Source organism: Sander lucioperca, chromosome 16 (assembly GCF_008315115.2).
Source record: "Sander lucioperca isolate FBNREF2018 chromosome 16, SLUC_FBN_1.2, whole genome shotgun sequence".
Taxonomy (NCBI): domain Eukaryota; kingdom Metazoa; phylum Chordata; class Actinopteri; order Perciformes; family Percidae; genus Sander; species Sander lucioperca.
In genome coordinates this window covers 1,651,189-1,668,187 of record NC_050188.1, presented here as the reverse complement: position 1 = coordinate 1,668,187, position 16,999 = coordinate 1,651,189, and the positions used below count along the sequence as shown (strand labels likewise).

At 40.9% G+C, this 16,999-nt stretch overlaps 1 protein-coding gene across 2 annotated transcripts; it reads right to left on the bottom strand.

Annotated features, from left to right (window-relative positions):
* Nucleotides 1-3,128: 3,128 nt before the first annotated feature.
* abraa (actin binding Rho activating protein a) lies at nucleotides 3,129-11,752 on the bottom strand. Of its 2 annotated transcripts, none has more exons than XR_004895428.1 (3): nucleotides 10,621-11,751; nucleotides 5,711-6,260; nucleotides 3,129-5,522 (listed from the first exon to the last, which is right to left on the bottom strand). XR_004895428.1 is itself a non-coding variant. In XM_031296747.2 (3 exons), the coding sequence occupies exons 2-3, from the start codon at nucleotides 11,260-11,262 to the stop codon at nucleotides 5,823-5,825; spliced, it is 1,080 nt and encodes a 359-aa protein (XP_031152607.1). In that variant the 5' UTR covers nucleotides 11,263-11,287; nucleotides 11,393-11,752; the 3' UTR covers nucleotides 5,671-5,822. The 2 variants fall into 2 exon arrangements, 1 of the variants encoding a protein (XP_031152607.1); XM_031296747.2 differs by lacking the exon at nucleotides 3,129-5,522 and having other exon boundaries at nucleotides 5,671-6,260; nucleotides 10,621-11,287; nucleotides 11,393-11,752.
* Between the last annotated feature and the right edge of the window lie 5,247 nt (nucleotides 11,753-16,999).

The window sequence follows — 16,999 nt, the reverse complement described above, 5'->3', positions numbered from 1 at the left end:
TTAGGATACAAATAAAATGAACTTTTTTCCGACTTCTCACAGAATGGAATGTGGAAAGTAACATTATTCACAACAAGAAGGATGGAGGAAGAGAATGAGATTGGGAGCTGGAGAGGGAAGCAGAGGAGAGGAGGGATTCATTTTGTCTGACAGTCAGCAGCTAAGGACGACCAAGTATGAAGCTTTAGTCTGTCTGTCTAGATGGAATACTCTCTGTCTCTACGTCCCTCGCTTTTTACCCCAGCTACGCTCCTTTCTACCTCTTTCTCTATCTCCCTTTTTCTCTTACAGTAGCTCTATTGCTCTCTTTCAATCTTTCTCCCAACATCACTCAGTATTTCTCCCTCCCTCCTTCCCTCTGTCTTTCTCTCTGGCAGATGTCCAGACTCCCTGGCGACCAAACTGATCAGCTTGTATTAAGGTCTCTCTCTCTCTCTCACACACACACTCACACAAACACACACACACACACACACACACACACACGCACGCACGCACGCACGCACACACGCACGCACGCACACACACACACACACACACACACACACACGCACACACACACACACACGCACACACACACGCACACACACACACACACACACACACACACACACACACAGACAAAGCAATTGCGTGACAGCAATGCAGGTCACACTAATCATACACACACACACACACACACACACACACACACACACACACTGAGGCAAAGGAGTGACTTGCATGCACATGCGCAGACTGACAGACAGACAACCACATCACACACTCACTCACACATGCAAGTGCTAGCATGACGTACATACACAAAGACCCAAAGACTAATTCACACACTAAAATTGGATGAACCAGCAGGAGGCCCTCAGATGGTGCAAATGCAAATTGAGACATAAATCATTTTTCTCCACGGGGAAAATTACAATTCCAAACAACAGCATGTTTCACCTCAGTAAAACACAGACAGCCCGGGAAAGAGTTCCCGCCTCCCCTCTTTTACCTTTTTTTTCCTCTACTACTCCCTCTTTCTTGGTTCCAATTTTGTATTGTAGTAATTTGTAGGGGAAATTTACTATAGCATATGAAGTCTCAATAACAGTTATATAGTTACATAGTTAAATCTGCCTTGTAATTGATTGCTATAAAGCGCAACGAAGAACCATGCCCTAGCCTTACTGTATGTTCCCTCAAGGATTTCCCTCTAAATTGCGCCCTGTGTTCACTCAGCCCTATGTTACATCATGTCTATTAAATCCCCCCCACACATCAGAATTAGGCCCTATGTTCCCTCAGCGTGCATACCTGGAAGTTAGGTTGTTTGGATTTGTAAAGACTATAGTGTCAAACATGAAGTTGATTCTGGTGCAAAATGACCTTATCTTTAAAACAGGGGGCAAGAGTCTTAAAAATGAGTAAGAATCGTTGAAATGAAATCCTTATGGTTACACAATGCATTCTGGGGGAAAAAATGTAAATGTAATTTGAATAAAAACTAAACACTTTAAGCAACGGAAAACTTGAAGACATATGAGTGAAAGATAATGTAGTTATATCATTTGTGCAGTTGTGATCGTGCCGCATTGTCAATAGCAAACATCTGGACCATCCCAACTGTCCCAAATACCCTCTTCTCCACTCCTTTTCTTCCATTGCCTCTTCCAAGGGACACCACGGTAGTAGAGGGGGATGTAGTGATGGTGGAAGGTGAGGAGGAAAAATGAAAAAGCTCTGTGATTTGCTAACAGTGTGTAGACTGACAGCTGCGGAGTCCACAAGGGCTTAAGACTGTCTCACTGCAGTATCAGCAAGTGCTTAAGGGCTCTGGCATGAACTTCTGGAGACTTCGCCAAGGATTTTTAGCAAGCGTGCAACCCTGTAGACTGTTCACAGTGAATAGCCCATAATTCATTGCAACAGTGTCATCCGTAAATAAATAAAACCACCAAGTTAAAACCACAACTACATTTAACCCGTCTTACTTATTTTATTGGGTTGTTTGTGAGGAGGGGGTATGTGGCTTGTGCCTGCCTTATTGATCTTAATTAAATGTGCTTTCACAGCTGACCTGTTTGATGCTGTTCAAACTAATTATTGCATTACATTTGCCCCTCTAGTTGCAATTCCTTTGGGCCAGTGTAAAAGCTGTTAGCAGAGCAAACAACTGCATCAAGACCAGTTCATAACGTCTTGGTCCTGTTCCAAACAAACTATAGTGTAGTTTGTTTGTAGTGTAAAAGAAACATACTACTCACTGGATTTTGTGGTAGTATATATGATTTTAAAGGCTAAACTACTCTGAAATTAATTTAATGTGTCTAGACTTGGTTGTTACTAGTTAAGCTGTCAGACAGTGGTCAGTATACTTTCCAAGTATGCTAAAACTTGTAACGGTAACTGGTAAGTAGATCAAACAAGTCTTTACAATTATAGGGCTACGAGGACTCACTGTAGGCCATTCCGGACACTTGACCTTTTCCCGCAAATTCTTAAAAAAAATAATTCATAAGTTATTGGTATGGCAATATATATATATATATATATATATATATATATATATATATATATATATACTTATACTGTAAGTCATCCTTTTCACCTCCTCTTTCGACTCTAACCAGCCTCCAGTTTCCAGGGCCAATGTTTATGAGAAATCAATGTGAGTTTCCAATTAGTGTTGGGAAATTGGCAGGCAGAGGGGAGAGGCTTAAGATTGCAGGTTTTAAAACATCATCACCTGCCAGGAAAATGACAGAAACACTCTTAATGTCTCATAGAATATTGTTGCGTTATTGTAAGTAGAAATGTCCAGCCATCCGGTATACTGTAAGCCCTCACGTAATAAGGACACTGCGTTTCTGACAGTTTTTCAAGATTCCTCCCAAACGATTTGCCCAAAATCTGTCAATCAAACTTTGGTATTCATACAGATAAACCAACCAGGCGTATCTTTTCGCACAGGTGAAGTTAAGTGTATATGAATGTTTTGATCTGTACTTATTTTGTGTGGAGAACAAAAAGGAATGTTACATGACTTGGATGTGTTACAGTATTCTTTTGTTAGTTGTTTGCTTATGTGTTGGGCTTTAGAGAATCTGAATATGTTAAACTTGGTGATGAAATAACCCAGAATCAGAATCAGAAAAGGATTTATTTTAAGTAATACTTATAAGGAATTTTCCTCGGTGGGTGGTGCATACATAAAGATAAACAGACACGTTGAAGATGAATGTATTATTTATTTATGTCTTGTTGACATTTGCGTAGTACCTCAGTATTCCACACTAACCTGTTTAATAAAGGAAAACAGGATATCAGAATTTAAATTTCATTCTTTATGTGTACTCTGACCACAGCACAAATGACAACATTTCACAGTCTCGATAGTAAATGGGTGTTGACATGTGTGTTTATGTGTATGTACAGTACAATAATCTCTATCTGTGCATGATACACCACTCTTCTGTAAGAAGACTCACAGACTTTCACTTTGAAAGAAGAAAATGTTCAACATTTTGAACACTTCTAAGTTTACTTTTACACAATATCAACAGTAAATGTCCTAAATGTTATGTTAGGGTTAGTGCCCGACGAGGTGTCTATTGCGGCGGAGGCAACCGTCCTCTTCTGGTCTCCCTGTCATCCATTTATTATCTGATAATGGACACCTCGAAGGGCATAAACCCGCTTATACCATGGTCACTTGTCAGATGACATTTTTTTAAGACCATCAATTTATATTTTCATGCGTTTTGTAGTCAAAATCAATTTATATTTTCAAACAATAAGTCCATTTACTTGGTAGCACCTGAGGGTTTTACCAATACCTGGAACAATCCTTCCCATCCCATAAGGTTTTTATGCATCCAAACTGCTCCAGTAAATAGGACCGTAGATCCAACTTGGCAACGATAGACATTTCTAGTCCACTAGGCTCATAGAAGCCCGTTGGCTCAGAGAGCAACGAGCCAGACGTTAGCCAGCTAACGCTATGCTAGCAAGATTAAAAGTCAATAACGGTTGACAATCAGTAAATATAATCTGACAATAGGTTTAACAACAACACTAGCTAGCTATCCAGCCAAATCAATATCAAGACTTTCACAAACAAATGATCCACCATGTGTACTGTCAGCCGGAGCCTGAAGTAGAGAATTAAACAGCGAAAGGGATGAGAGATGATGCTGTTGCATTAAAGGACTACACTCAGTGTTGGAAAAAAAGATATTTAGATTTCCATTTAATTTAGCACAACAGTAAACTTTCAGTTTCATCAGAACTCCTTAGTAGGTGTCCTATATCACTTTAGAAATAGACACCCTGCAGCCAATCAGAATCAAGTATTCACCCAGGCCATGGTATAAAATTAGGTAAAACCCATTTCAATATACAATCATTTATGTCAAAACCATCACACAATACACTCAAGAGACTAGACTTTTTCTAAACATAAATTAACAGTTAAAGTTGCAATAGACAGTTTTTTTTGCATTAACTAAATAATGAAGTTAATGTTGATTGCACAATGTAATGGCTATAGAATAACGACACCATCTGAGTTTAGATTGGTTCGCTATAAGCCTCGCTTTCACATTTCTGTCTGCCTCTGGGTAAGATCTCCTGAGAAAATAGAGGCTTGATTTGACAAATGTATGTATGTGACAAAAATAAGAGCATTGCACTTGAGTTGCGCCTATTATGAAGGTAATAAAATAATAACACAGAGGCTTCGTAGTCTAAACCAAGACGGCAAACTCAACAGCAGCACATTACAGCTTCTCTACTTCCGATCTTAATTTCACAATAAACACACAGTAAAGCTTTCTGGCATGACCAACCCATTCTCACTCCCAACTTGCTCTTAGCGTCACATACCAACAAAAAAATCACCCTTTAGCGTCTGTATGGACTACACCGGACATAGCAGTAGCTCAACCGCGGCGCTGTAAGATGACGTAGTACTAAGAGCAACAACGGTAGCGAGTAGGATGAAAGACTGAAAATGATAGGAGGTTGCTTGTGGGGGTTCGTAGGGTGTCACTTAAACATACATTTTGTAACCCCAACCATGATCTATTCCTAGACCTAACTGTCCCGTTCTTGTTCCGCATCAGAAACTAATTTGGGTGGGGTTAAAAAAGTTAAATTTAACTTTTTTAACCCCACCCAAATTAGTTTCCCTAACCCTAACTAAATGGTTTTACCCTGCACGTTGAAAAATGACGCCAAATCAGTCCCGACCAAGTGCGTAGAAAAATGTCCCAATGTGTCTGACTGAGGCGCTAAAAGAGACTTTTTGCGCCAGTAAAATCACCGAAGGCAGCTGACAAAGCGTCACTTATTTGTCGCGCTGGGAGTGAGAATGTGTTGGCATGACAGGCATTGTGGTGGATGGTTGCATGTAGGAGCATAGTTAGCCAGACGAGCATGGTTAGCATGCTAAAGATAGCTTCACTTCATCGGATGACCTGTCAGGTATCTGAGACGAACTAATGAGTCTGGAGTCTGTGAGAAACCGTGTGTGTGTGTGTGTGTGTGTGTGTGTGTGTGTGTGTGTGTGTGTGTGTGTATGTGTGTGTCTTTTTGTGGCCTCCCTGTGTACACTCCCTGTGTAAACTTTTAGATTTTGTCTTCCATGTTTTTTTTTTGTGTAATATCTTTAATCCTACTGTTTTTTTCTCTCTTGCAAACATTCCTCCCTTTTTCTTGTGTATATGATGTAGCATTGCGGTTAGCGTTGATAGCATTATTTCTCTTGACGAGCTGATGTGGGAGATGTGCAGGTGGGTTTGCATGTGTTTGTTAATGTTCATAAGACATTACATCTGTCCTCAGTCCCTCACTGTAATGATGACACCATCGTCCTGTCCTTTCCACAGCATCTCCCCTTCAAAGTCCAGCATCTTGTGTTTGCGGCAGCGCAACAAGATGCCCACCACCTTATCTGAGATCTTCACGTAGCGGTCAAAGAGCCGACCGAAGGTAATGATGATCCTCCCCTCTTTATCCTTAAACCCCATGTCTCTGATAATCCACACCAGTTCCTCCATCTCCCTGTGGATGTGTTTCTGGGCCCTGTCGCCCCTCTCTGCTGTCTTGGAGCCGTCTTTGGGTCGTCCGTAGCCGGAATCGCCCTTGCGGAGGCGATTGGCCATGGCATACTCGTAGTCAAACTCCTCGCTGAAGGGGTTGAGCTTCTGGCCCTCCATGTGCTGCTCAGACCACTGCTGCCAGCGGCTTTTGATGTCACTCGCAGTGGAAATCTTAATCTGGAGATAAAAGAGCATTGTTAGGTTCAGACTGTAAAAGAGCATCTGATAATTTCCATATGAACAAATGAGCAAAGCAAAAGGTTCTTCATTACAGGGGCACATTAACAGTTTTACAGTATACTAGTCACAGTGCAACCCATTTTCATGAACGGGTTCGTATGATATCCTACAAAATTACGGTGGTTGTTGGCTGGTCCAATGACAGTTAAGTTAAGCGGTCTTTACAGTTAAATTTAGCCGAGAAAAGGTTACTGTGAGGTGCCAATCGTTTCAGTGGCCGTTGCCCAACTTCCCCCATCCCCCTCTCTCCCCCCCTCTCCACACCTCCATCGGTATTTTCCTCAGTTTGCCAGGCCTTCAGATCAGTGTCACCATATCTCTTTGGTATTTGCTCTCTGAAAGGTGAAGACTTGTCATGGTGGGACCTTTTACAAAACTCTGTGAACCTTTAATGCTTCTGATCACTCTTTTTTTTCTTTATTTTGCCTCCATCTTTGGTTCTTGGTATTTGTATCTGTGGCGTTTCCAAAGATAAGCTGTCAATCAAGCCATGTGGCTAGGCATTTGACCAGTGGTGGCAAAGTACTGTACTCAAATACAATCTGAGGCATCTACTTTAGTACATTTCAGAGGAAAATACTGTACTTTGTATTCCATTCCATGTATCGGACAACTATAATGACAAGTTACTTTTCAGATTAAAATGTTCATTCAATAACTTGATGAAGATTGATTGGTTTGTTTAATGATCTGGTATAATTTAAGACTGCACAAATAATTTATAAAGCAAAAAAAATAACTGCAGCCTGGAAACATATAGTCTATATCCACGACGTTCTGGGATTGCTCCGTTGCTGACGGAAATTCCGCCGGATTTCACTCATTTAGGCCGGATATGTGTTGCCTTGGGCTTCCTTTGTGTTGGCATTTTAAACGTATGAGGACTGTGGTTAACCTTTTCTCAGATCTCTGCAGGGTAAATCCAGACAGCTAGCTAGACTATCTGTCCAATCTGAGTTTTCTAGAGCTGTTTTTTGTTTGCTTGCCAACATATCTTAAAGACTGCCGGCCAAGAAATCTGCTCCACCATTAAACCGACCTCTCTCTTTGTTCACATGTTATTATTTAACATTCATCAAACCAGTTAAAATCAGATGGAATTTACATTACATGAACATTGCCAACTCATCTAAAGATGAATAAAATGAAAGACATAGAATGTCTTTACACTCTGAGGGTTTCTGAATTTTCTCTAAAGTATTCTTGTCCCAGTGTCTGCCTCTCATGTTACTGCCTCTCTCGCCCATGCCCCTTCACCTTATCCCCTCCCTCCCTGGCAGTTCCACCTGAAGGTCAGTTTGGAAAACATGTTGCAGAGCATGACTATATTCATTTACATATATTCCATTGCGCTGCGGTCCAGCTTGTGTTTTCATGAGTTGGCCTGGCTCCCTGCATAGTGACCCCTTAAACAAGTCAAAGGGGCCTCCTGCCGGCTCCTTTGCCTTTTATGGGAGATATTTTTGTATTGGAGTTATGCAACTGTTATGCTGTTTGCTGTCCATGAGGGAGTTAGATTTCTTCAGGTGACATCAAAGAGACCTCTGCTTAAACCTGTTTGTTCACGCTGTGTGACTTGTGTGTGACCATTTTTGCAGTAATTTAGTGTAGGCTATTTGACTTCCAGTGTGTGTTTGATTTCAGGACAGGAGAAACCTTTATTGTGGTTGTAGAGAAAGCAGGCTGGAGAAACTCATAAGTGTCTGCGTATAATCCATTGTCTAATACTTGAAAGAAATTATTAAAGGGCAATAATACAACTCTAATCTGCTCATATTAGATCTCATATAACCCTGCCATTAACAACACTGAAATGTTTCTCTCACAACCCTTTATTGGCGCTTACCCACTGCTAGTACCAGCTCTACTCAGCTCGGCTTGACTCGGCCGCGGTGTCCCGTCCTCTATTTTCCATTGCAGATTTAGTGACCTAACGCGACACACACACAGAACGTCGAAGGTGTGTTGTTTTTGATTCTCGGCATGTGGCTGTTGCCACAGCCAGAAAACAAATTCAGTTTCAAGAGTAGCTGGAGGCAGCAAAAAAAACTATTTAATATAAACTATTTCAAAAAGGCAGGTTTGTTCAAGACACCCCTGTCTGTCGCTAGCAATGATGATGCAGTGATTAGTGACGATTCTCTCCGACCAATCAGTAGTCTGCAGGTTTTCACGTCACCTTTTGGTATCGCCTCAGCTCACTTGGAACCTCGACGGAGGTACCTATTAGCAGGTACCAGGGACTTTTTTTCATAATGGAAAAACAAAAAAGGCGAGTAGAGTTGAGTCGAGCAGGTGCAATATAATGGAAAAGCGCCATATATGAAAACCTAAACCTCACGCCTCTGCAGTCAGCCTCATTAACAAGGCCCCGGACCCCCAGTGACACTTACTCCTAACCCCCAAAAATTCCTGATAAGTTAAGTTACTTAAGTGTTACTTACTTGGCAATAAACCCTTTTCAGATTCTGAGATATTTAAGTGTATCCAATTCGGTTTTCTGTTTGCTGTTTTCATGTGTCTTTATACTTTCTAAGGACGCATTACAAAAAGTGCCCCCTGGCAGCTTTCCCCCTTTTATTATAGTTATTTGTATATTTGGATAGGACAATCCCTACTGAGGTTCAGTTAAATCTACAATAGGTATGAGTTGCATGCTGAGAGCTATGTGTCATACTACCAAGGCATGCAGCAACTATTTTAATTCCCCGTCCATCAGATTTTTATTTATTTTCTTTTTTACACAAATTAACTGGAACTTGCTGATAAATCTAAAACATCGGAAATTGAGAATAGGAAATTTAAGGAATGAACAAATAAAAAAAAAAATCACATATGAGTTTCCTGGTCATATTGATAGCTTGTCTCATATTCACAAATGTAATTTGATGTTTCCAAGTTCCCCATACCATCTTGTTTTTAGGGCTGCACCCTCTTAGTCAATTAGTCAACTAATCCGTTGTTTTGGTCTTAGTCAACTAAGATTTCTTCAGTCTTATTTCATGCTTTTTTTCATGCTGAATGACTTATTTCCAAGAAACTTATGAGCACATATCTGGTAAAGACAAGATTTAAAGCGGTGCTTTTACATGATTCTTTGTGGAGAAACTCGGTTTTACAGATCTGTCGATTAAATCAACTAATCATTTAGTCGACGCCATTGTATAAGTGTTAGTCGACTAAGAGTTTCTTTAATCGAGGACAGCCCTATACTCGTTTCATTTGTAGGTGATTTAAAGCAACATTGACATATTATCACCTTGTAAAGTTGTTTACCAACAATTACCTATTTTACAAATCTAGCAGCCATGGAACTATATTATCATCCATTTGGAGTCGTGTTTCTGGCTACCTGACATTAACTCTCCTCTTAGCTTTTGCTTGGTCTTTAGTGGCTAAAGTCTCCACTATTTTCACCAGTTGGTAATTTGGTACTGGGCAGGCACATTTCACATATCAGAGGTTTTTGCTGAAAACAGCTGTATCCCATTGCTGAGAACTGGGTTGATTAGAGCACAGAGACTGAAACAAACCAATAGGATGAAAAGAGGCTAAAAAGCTCTATATAACTGAGAAGTTAGGTTATAATTCTCTGTGGGTTGATCACTGCAAGTGGCACCTTGCACATTAGACACAATTATTGGATCCATTGTTAATATACTGTTATTGATTGTTTGGCAATGTTACATCACCATGTTTAAACTTTAGGGATGCACTGATAAAAAAAATTTGGTTTGTTTATGCCAGCAGTTAAATTTACAAGGAAAATCTCTCTTTAGCGTCTGTATGGAACACATTGGGCAGAGCAGCAGCTCGACCGCGGCGCTGTAAGATGAAGTAGTATTAAGAGTGATAACGGTAGCGAGGAGTATGAAAAAGCGAAAATCCGCGTAAGGAGGTTGGTTGGGTTGGTGGATGGGTCAACCAACACAGGACTTTCACCTAGGAGACCGGGATTCATGTCCCGTTCTTGTCCCGCGTGTCACTGAAACGTACATTCTGTAACTCCACCCACCATCTTTTCCTAAACCTAACTGTCCCGTTCTTCTGCCGCATGTCAGTTAAACTTACGTCCTGACCCAGAGCGTCTAAATATGACGCCAAAGGAGTTTTTTTGCATCAGTAACAAACACCAAAGGCACCTGACCAAGCGTCGCTTTTTGATTCACTGTGTGCACTGAGTGAGAATGTGTTGGTGCACGGCATCGGACCAATACCCGATACTGACATCGGTATCTGTGCATCCCTGTTAAACTTTTTCCCATCCATTTATTATCCTTGTGATTAACCACTCTACCTTGGGCCTGTTGGTCTGTTTCTTGGGCTGGATGTCACCGTGCTCATTTTTTGCTTCGCTGTTGTCGCTGAGCCCGGCCTCCTCTCCCAGCCCGCTGTCCTCTGTGTCAACACTGCTGCTCCTTGACCCCAGCTTCTTCTCTTGCTGGAGCAAAAGCTTCCTGTCTTGGATGACTCCACCCGCTCCTCCTCCTGCGCTCTGTAGCGCCCTCATCTGCCGCCGGCGCGTCGGTGACTCGTTGCCCAGGAACGGCTTGCACTCCTCGGGACCCGACTCCATCCTGCCTCGGATGGCGTTGACCAAATCGCTGCTGCTGCACTCGCTGCGTTTTGGCTGCACAGACTTGGTCACTGAACCAGTCCGAATCTTACTCCCACTGGTGTTGGCGCCATCAGCCGTGAATACACGCGGGGTGACGGTAAGTTTGACCTCATGGTTACGCTCTTTTTTGACTACCTCTTCAACAGATGAAGGCATCCAGCCACTCGGGATGGCGTCCTGCTTGTCAGAGTGTTCACTGGCCCAGCCCTGCCAGCTCTTGGCCAGGTTGGCCACCATAGCGGCGCATTTTATCTTCCGTACTGCCCTTTTGAAAGCCTGAGGCTCCTGTGGTGAAACTGTGGTGGTCCCACCACTACTCATTGTCACAGGATACCAGAAGGGACGTTTTCCAGAAAGTTTTAATCTTTCTTGTCTTGTGTTTTTTTTCGAATGCTGTAGAAATGTACTCTGCTGTTGGAAAATTCAAACAAAACCTTGCAGGATGTGTTGTGGCAATTACTGGAGTTAGCGTGTGTCTTCGGTTTCCAGTCTTGGAAACTCTTCTCAAAAAAAATTTAAATTCTAGTTGAGTCAATAGAAAAAAAATCCCTTTTGCCTGAGCAAATAGTCAGCTTCTGTTGGTTCCAAAATTCCAACTCAAATTTTAGAAACTCCTCACTAGCAAAGATAAACTTGCTGGATGATCATGGACAGAAATCCGTTTGCCTCAACCTTTATAGCCGGTGTGGATCTTCACAGCAAGATCGGGAGCTGTCAGTCGGTCAGTGGGTGAGCTGCTGTTGTGAAGAGTGCAATGGCTTTGGCCTTAATCCTCTGCTGAGGCCCCTCTGGCTCCACACCGGCCTTTAAATAGGGAAGGGTCATGAAGGAAGTGATGTTGCACGGTGTCCTCTTGAGACAGGAAAATCCAGTGCCAACATTCTTTACTGACACATACACACACACACACACACACACACACACACACACACACACACACACACACACAGTGACTGAGGAGTGGAATTTCTCCCAATGGGATCCAGGGAACAGGTGCCCAGTGTTTTATAGCGACTGGGTGGTTTCTGTCCTCACACACAAATACGCTGAAACACAAACAGGCCTCCGCTCTGAGTCAGCCTGTTATACATGGGGGCAGTGGTGGAAGACGTATTCAGATCCTTTACTTAAGTAAAAGTACTAATACTGTAAAAAAAAAATACTCTGTTACATAAGTAAAAGTATGTAAGTATCAACAGGAAAATGTACTTAAAGTATTAAAAGTAAAAGTACTCAATGCAGAAAAATCCTCACATTTTAGAAACTGGAAACAAAACAGTTCTGTCAATCAACTAAGTGATTAATGAGCTAATCATTTCAGCTGGACTTGTAGGTTGTTATATTGTTGGGTAGTTTAATTTATAATAAAGCATCGTATTTTATAAACTACATGTGTTTTGTGTGCAAAAATCTTAATTTGTAAAGTAACTAGTAACTAAAGCTGTCAGATTAATGTAGTGGAGTAAAAAGTAAAAAGTTTCATGAAAAGAAAAGACTTAAGTAAAGTACAAGTACCTCATATTTGTACTTAAGTACAGTACTTGAGTAAATGTACTTAGTTACATTCCACCACTGCATGGAGGACCCGTGTGCGCGTATGGATGTGTTCATTGTGTGTATATAGAAATGTTTTCATTTGAATACTCAACTTTCCTTTATGGCTCAACAAATTATGCTTTGATCACTTTGATGTGTGTGTGAATTCCTAAACTGTTGGTCACATATGCATCTGGAGTATGTGTCTGAGTTTGTCTGCATGTCTGTTCATGTGTAGCTGGAACTTTTTCTGTCTCTGTGTGTAATTGTGAATATGTGAGTGTGAAATTTGGCTTATGACTCTGGCTAGGACTATATTTAACAGAAGTGACTCCATAATGACTTCAAATGTAACTTACTCACTTGTTCTCAGCCCTCATCTGATGTTTTTTACGACAGTTTTTTTGTTTTTTAATTATTTATATTGCTTGTTTGACTGTATAGTGTTTAATTAGAGTCATGGTCTGTTATACGGCGTCTATGTGGTTACAGTTAGTCTGAGTTTGAGTTTTTATTTCCGTGTCATGCCAAGCATTTGGCCCATACCGTAACAGCTATTTATCAAACATTGAAACAGTATTAGATGCATCTTCCGGTAACTTTCAAATAACATATGTATGTGCAAAATCTCAAATAATTTGTACACTGAAAAAAATAAAATAAAAGCTACCGCCCTTTAACCTAATAAAGGGCTTATTTTCTTATCTCCCAGGGTTTCTCAAAGTCACTGGCTAATTTAAAGCTATAGTGCCCAATTATATTATATAAATGAAAGTCTGTTACATTCAAGCCATCGCCAAATGAGTTAATACAAAGCTAGTCTATATACACAACCTTCCACTACCGGGATTGCCCCATTGCCGCCGGAAATTCAGCCGGATGTCCTTCTTTTCACCCGGATGTCCATTACCTTCCACTTTCTTTGAGTTGGCGTTCTAAACTCTCAGATCTCTGCAGGGTAAATCCAGACAGCTAGCTAGACTATCTGTCCAATCTGAGTTTTCTGTTGCACGACTAAAGGTACACATGTTCCACCAAAACAAGTTGCTTCCTGAGGTTATTTTGCAGCGGCACCGCCCAAGACGATTGTGATTGGTTTAAAGAAATGCCAATAAACCAGAGCACGTTTTTCTCCCATCCCGTAATGCTGTGTGGACTAGCCAGACCCTCCTCCGCAGCGCTGTGGAGGAAGGTTTGGCAATGCAAGACTAATACAAAGCTAATTAAGACTATCAGCTCCACAAAACTCTCTCTGTATTTCTAAGTATGGCCATGTTTACAAAATGGTGTAGTCAGGCGACTTTTGCGCGCAGAAACTTGAGTGAAGATAATTACCTCTTCTGAAGAGTCTATCATGTTTTTTTATCCTCCGTATCCTCCCTGGCTACTAGCAACTTCGTGGAGGAGGGGTGGGGGTGGTGTGCGATCACGGAAGGTCTGTGTCATGTGGATGCAATGACAGTGTTGTTGTCATTACTTCGAATTCCTCATGGGGGAGACAGAAACTGCGCACCATAACTTTAAATGTTTTGCATGTGAACAGCATACTTAGTCTAGTTAGTGCATCATCCATATTTAAAAAAAACGGTTTCTGTTTAATCTTACTAAACAAAGTAGTTGTTCCCAGTAAAAATAAAGGACAATAGAAAATACAATGAAACCTATTTTCTACATCATTAACATGGCAAATTTAACCAATCCACTTTTCTTCTTCTAGAAGGACACACCGTTAAGTTTCAACATAAAGAAAGTGCAAATCTCCGCTGGACACAGAAAGAGCTTAAGGTCCCTATCTTGCACCCAGCGCAATTGACTTTGTACACCGACGCCTGTATCATTCCCATTTTGCACCCAACGCACAGCAGACTTTTCCCTCAACAGACTCACGTCAGTAAATTAGGGAATGAATTTGCAATCCCAGGGGGCGGTTCAGCAAAAAGAGGAGGCGTGTTCCAGCGCAAACGTTCTCTAGTGCTATTTTGCAGTTTCAGAAAACAGTTCCACCACAGACCATGAAAAACCTAGTCTAAAGTCAGTGGCGCGTTATTTAGATGCTATTTTAAGGGCGCATGCTTGGCCGTAATGTAGAGTGTGCACACCGCGCACACACTTTGCTTCTCTCATCTCACGGACCCAGCAGTTCCCATTTTTGCAAACCATAAATAAATACAAGGAAAAATATGACCATGTTTTATAAAACATTTCCATGTATCATATATGTGTTGATGACATAAATGAGGAAATATTAGAGGACTTAAGGAGATGTGATGTTGAACTGCATATGCCGATGCCACTTAATCCAAATGCCCCAGCAGCAGCACGGGAGACGAGAGACAAAAGAGCTGCATCGTCTATAGTGAGGTAATCTCGGTCTAATGTTAGACTACATTGCAAAAATATCACCATGCATTCATAACCTCTTGATTCAGTGAGAGTGAGCCCAAAACATCGGAAAGTATGTTTTTGTGACATTTCTTTATTTACATTTTGACAATAAGAAAAATCTTAGCAAACATCGGTCTCCTCGGCTGTAAACCACTCCTGGCGTGCGCCCATGGATGTATTAAGAGCGTGCACCTAGCAAATCCGCCATAATAATAGCAATCCACCATGGAACAAGCGGGCCTGCTTTTAAAGGGAATGTGAGATAACACTCTGATTGGTTTATTGCACGTTACGCCCAAACCACACCTATGAGTAATGTAGGTACTTCAGACCAACCCATTTTAGATTTGCATCAGGCGCAAGAGTCATTTATCCCGCCGGTATAATAGCAACAGCGCCTGAGATCCGCCCACAAAGCTACTTGCGTTTGGCGTTTGATACTTGCGTTTCAGATCGTTAAAATAGGGCCCTAAGTCTAACTATTTAATCCAGTAGTCTCCCTGATACCAACTTTTGAAGAAATAGGACAAGGAAAACATTTATAAAGTCACATATAATAAGTTAAATGAATATATATAGTTCTAAGAGACATTAGGTGGGCTTTTACTGCCTCGTGATATAAAATGAGCATAACGTATAAGTCTGACAGCTTCTTTATGTTTATCTGAAATGAGTCTGTTGACATTTATAATGAATAAAGAAACTACTTTGCTACAAACTAATGAATCTATTTTATTTTCAGTACGTATTCCCCAATGATTTACTCTTGCTTGGCTTGTTATAATATGTAAATTGTGATGTAAGTTTATCCTTGGAAAAGCTTATTAGTGACATTATAATAGTTATTATAATCAACACAGGGGAAAGTGTGTCAATAAAAGCAACGTTACTGTAGATTGAGCGACAGAATGACTGAGAGATTTATTGTGCAATTAAATGAGCATATCCAGTTATTAGTGTTCATTACACAGAATTAAATGAGACATTTCAACACAGAAATCTAAGATTCCAACTGGCTCCAATGGTTCTAATTCTTTTCTATCCATGCTTTAATTCTTTGTTATTGCTGCTGTCGGCCTTATGCATGTATACCTCTTATACCACCTTATGCCACCTCACCATTTTTATCATGCTCGACCTCACTGCAGCCTTCGACACCATCAACCACTCCATCTTCCTGTCCCGACTGGAAACCTACTGCAACATCAGTGGCACCGCACTCTCCTGGCTCCGTTCCTATCTCACCAACAGATAACAGTTCATACACATCAACAACTGCACCTCCTCCGTTGCTCCTCTGGCACAAGGCGTACCCCAAGGTTCGGTGCTTGGTCCTCTAATTTTCATCCTTTACATCCTGCCACTCGGAAATATCATACGCAAACATGGTCTTCACTTCCACTGCTACGCCAATGATGTCCAGATCTACATTTCTACCAAATCCATCACCACAGCTACATCCTCCACCCTGAACAACTGCCTCACCGATATTCAAATCTGGATGCAAACCAACTTCCTCCAACTCAACTAGAATAAATCTGACTTGATGCTCATCGGCCCAAACCTTGGGTGACAGAGCTTTCACCATTGCAGACCCCTCCCTCTGGAACTCCCTGCCCATACACATCCATGACTGTACTGACCGGGACACATTCAAAACACTAATCAAAACACACCTCTTCAGATTAGCTTTCCACATACAATAGTCTAACATTTTTCACCCGATAGTTATTGGTTTTATTGTTTTTAATTGTTTTTAATATGCTATGTTTTATTGCTTATCTGTTTTTTATGTGCTGGTTTTACTGTAAAAGGTCTTTGAGTACCATGTAAAGCGCTATATAAATACAATGTATTATTATTATTATTATTATTATTATTATTATTATTATAAATTAGAGCAGAAACGTGTTCATAACTGTTTCAAAAGCCAAAACACATGAAGAAGCATTTTAGTTGTATTTGGAGTTGATCATGACATTTAGTTGAACTTGTTGCATCGCAGTCATACACAAAAGGCAACGTAAAGACAAAATATTGGTCAATCTGATAAACCAAAGCATGATTATTACAGTAAAATGTTGAGTATGATACTTTTTGTGAGATTGAATAATACGTTTCAGTCCTGCTAAAACAT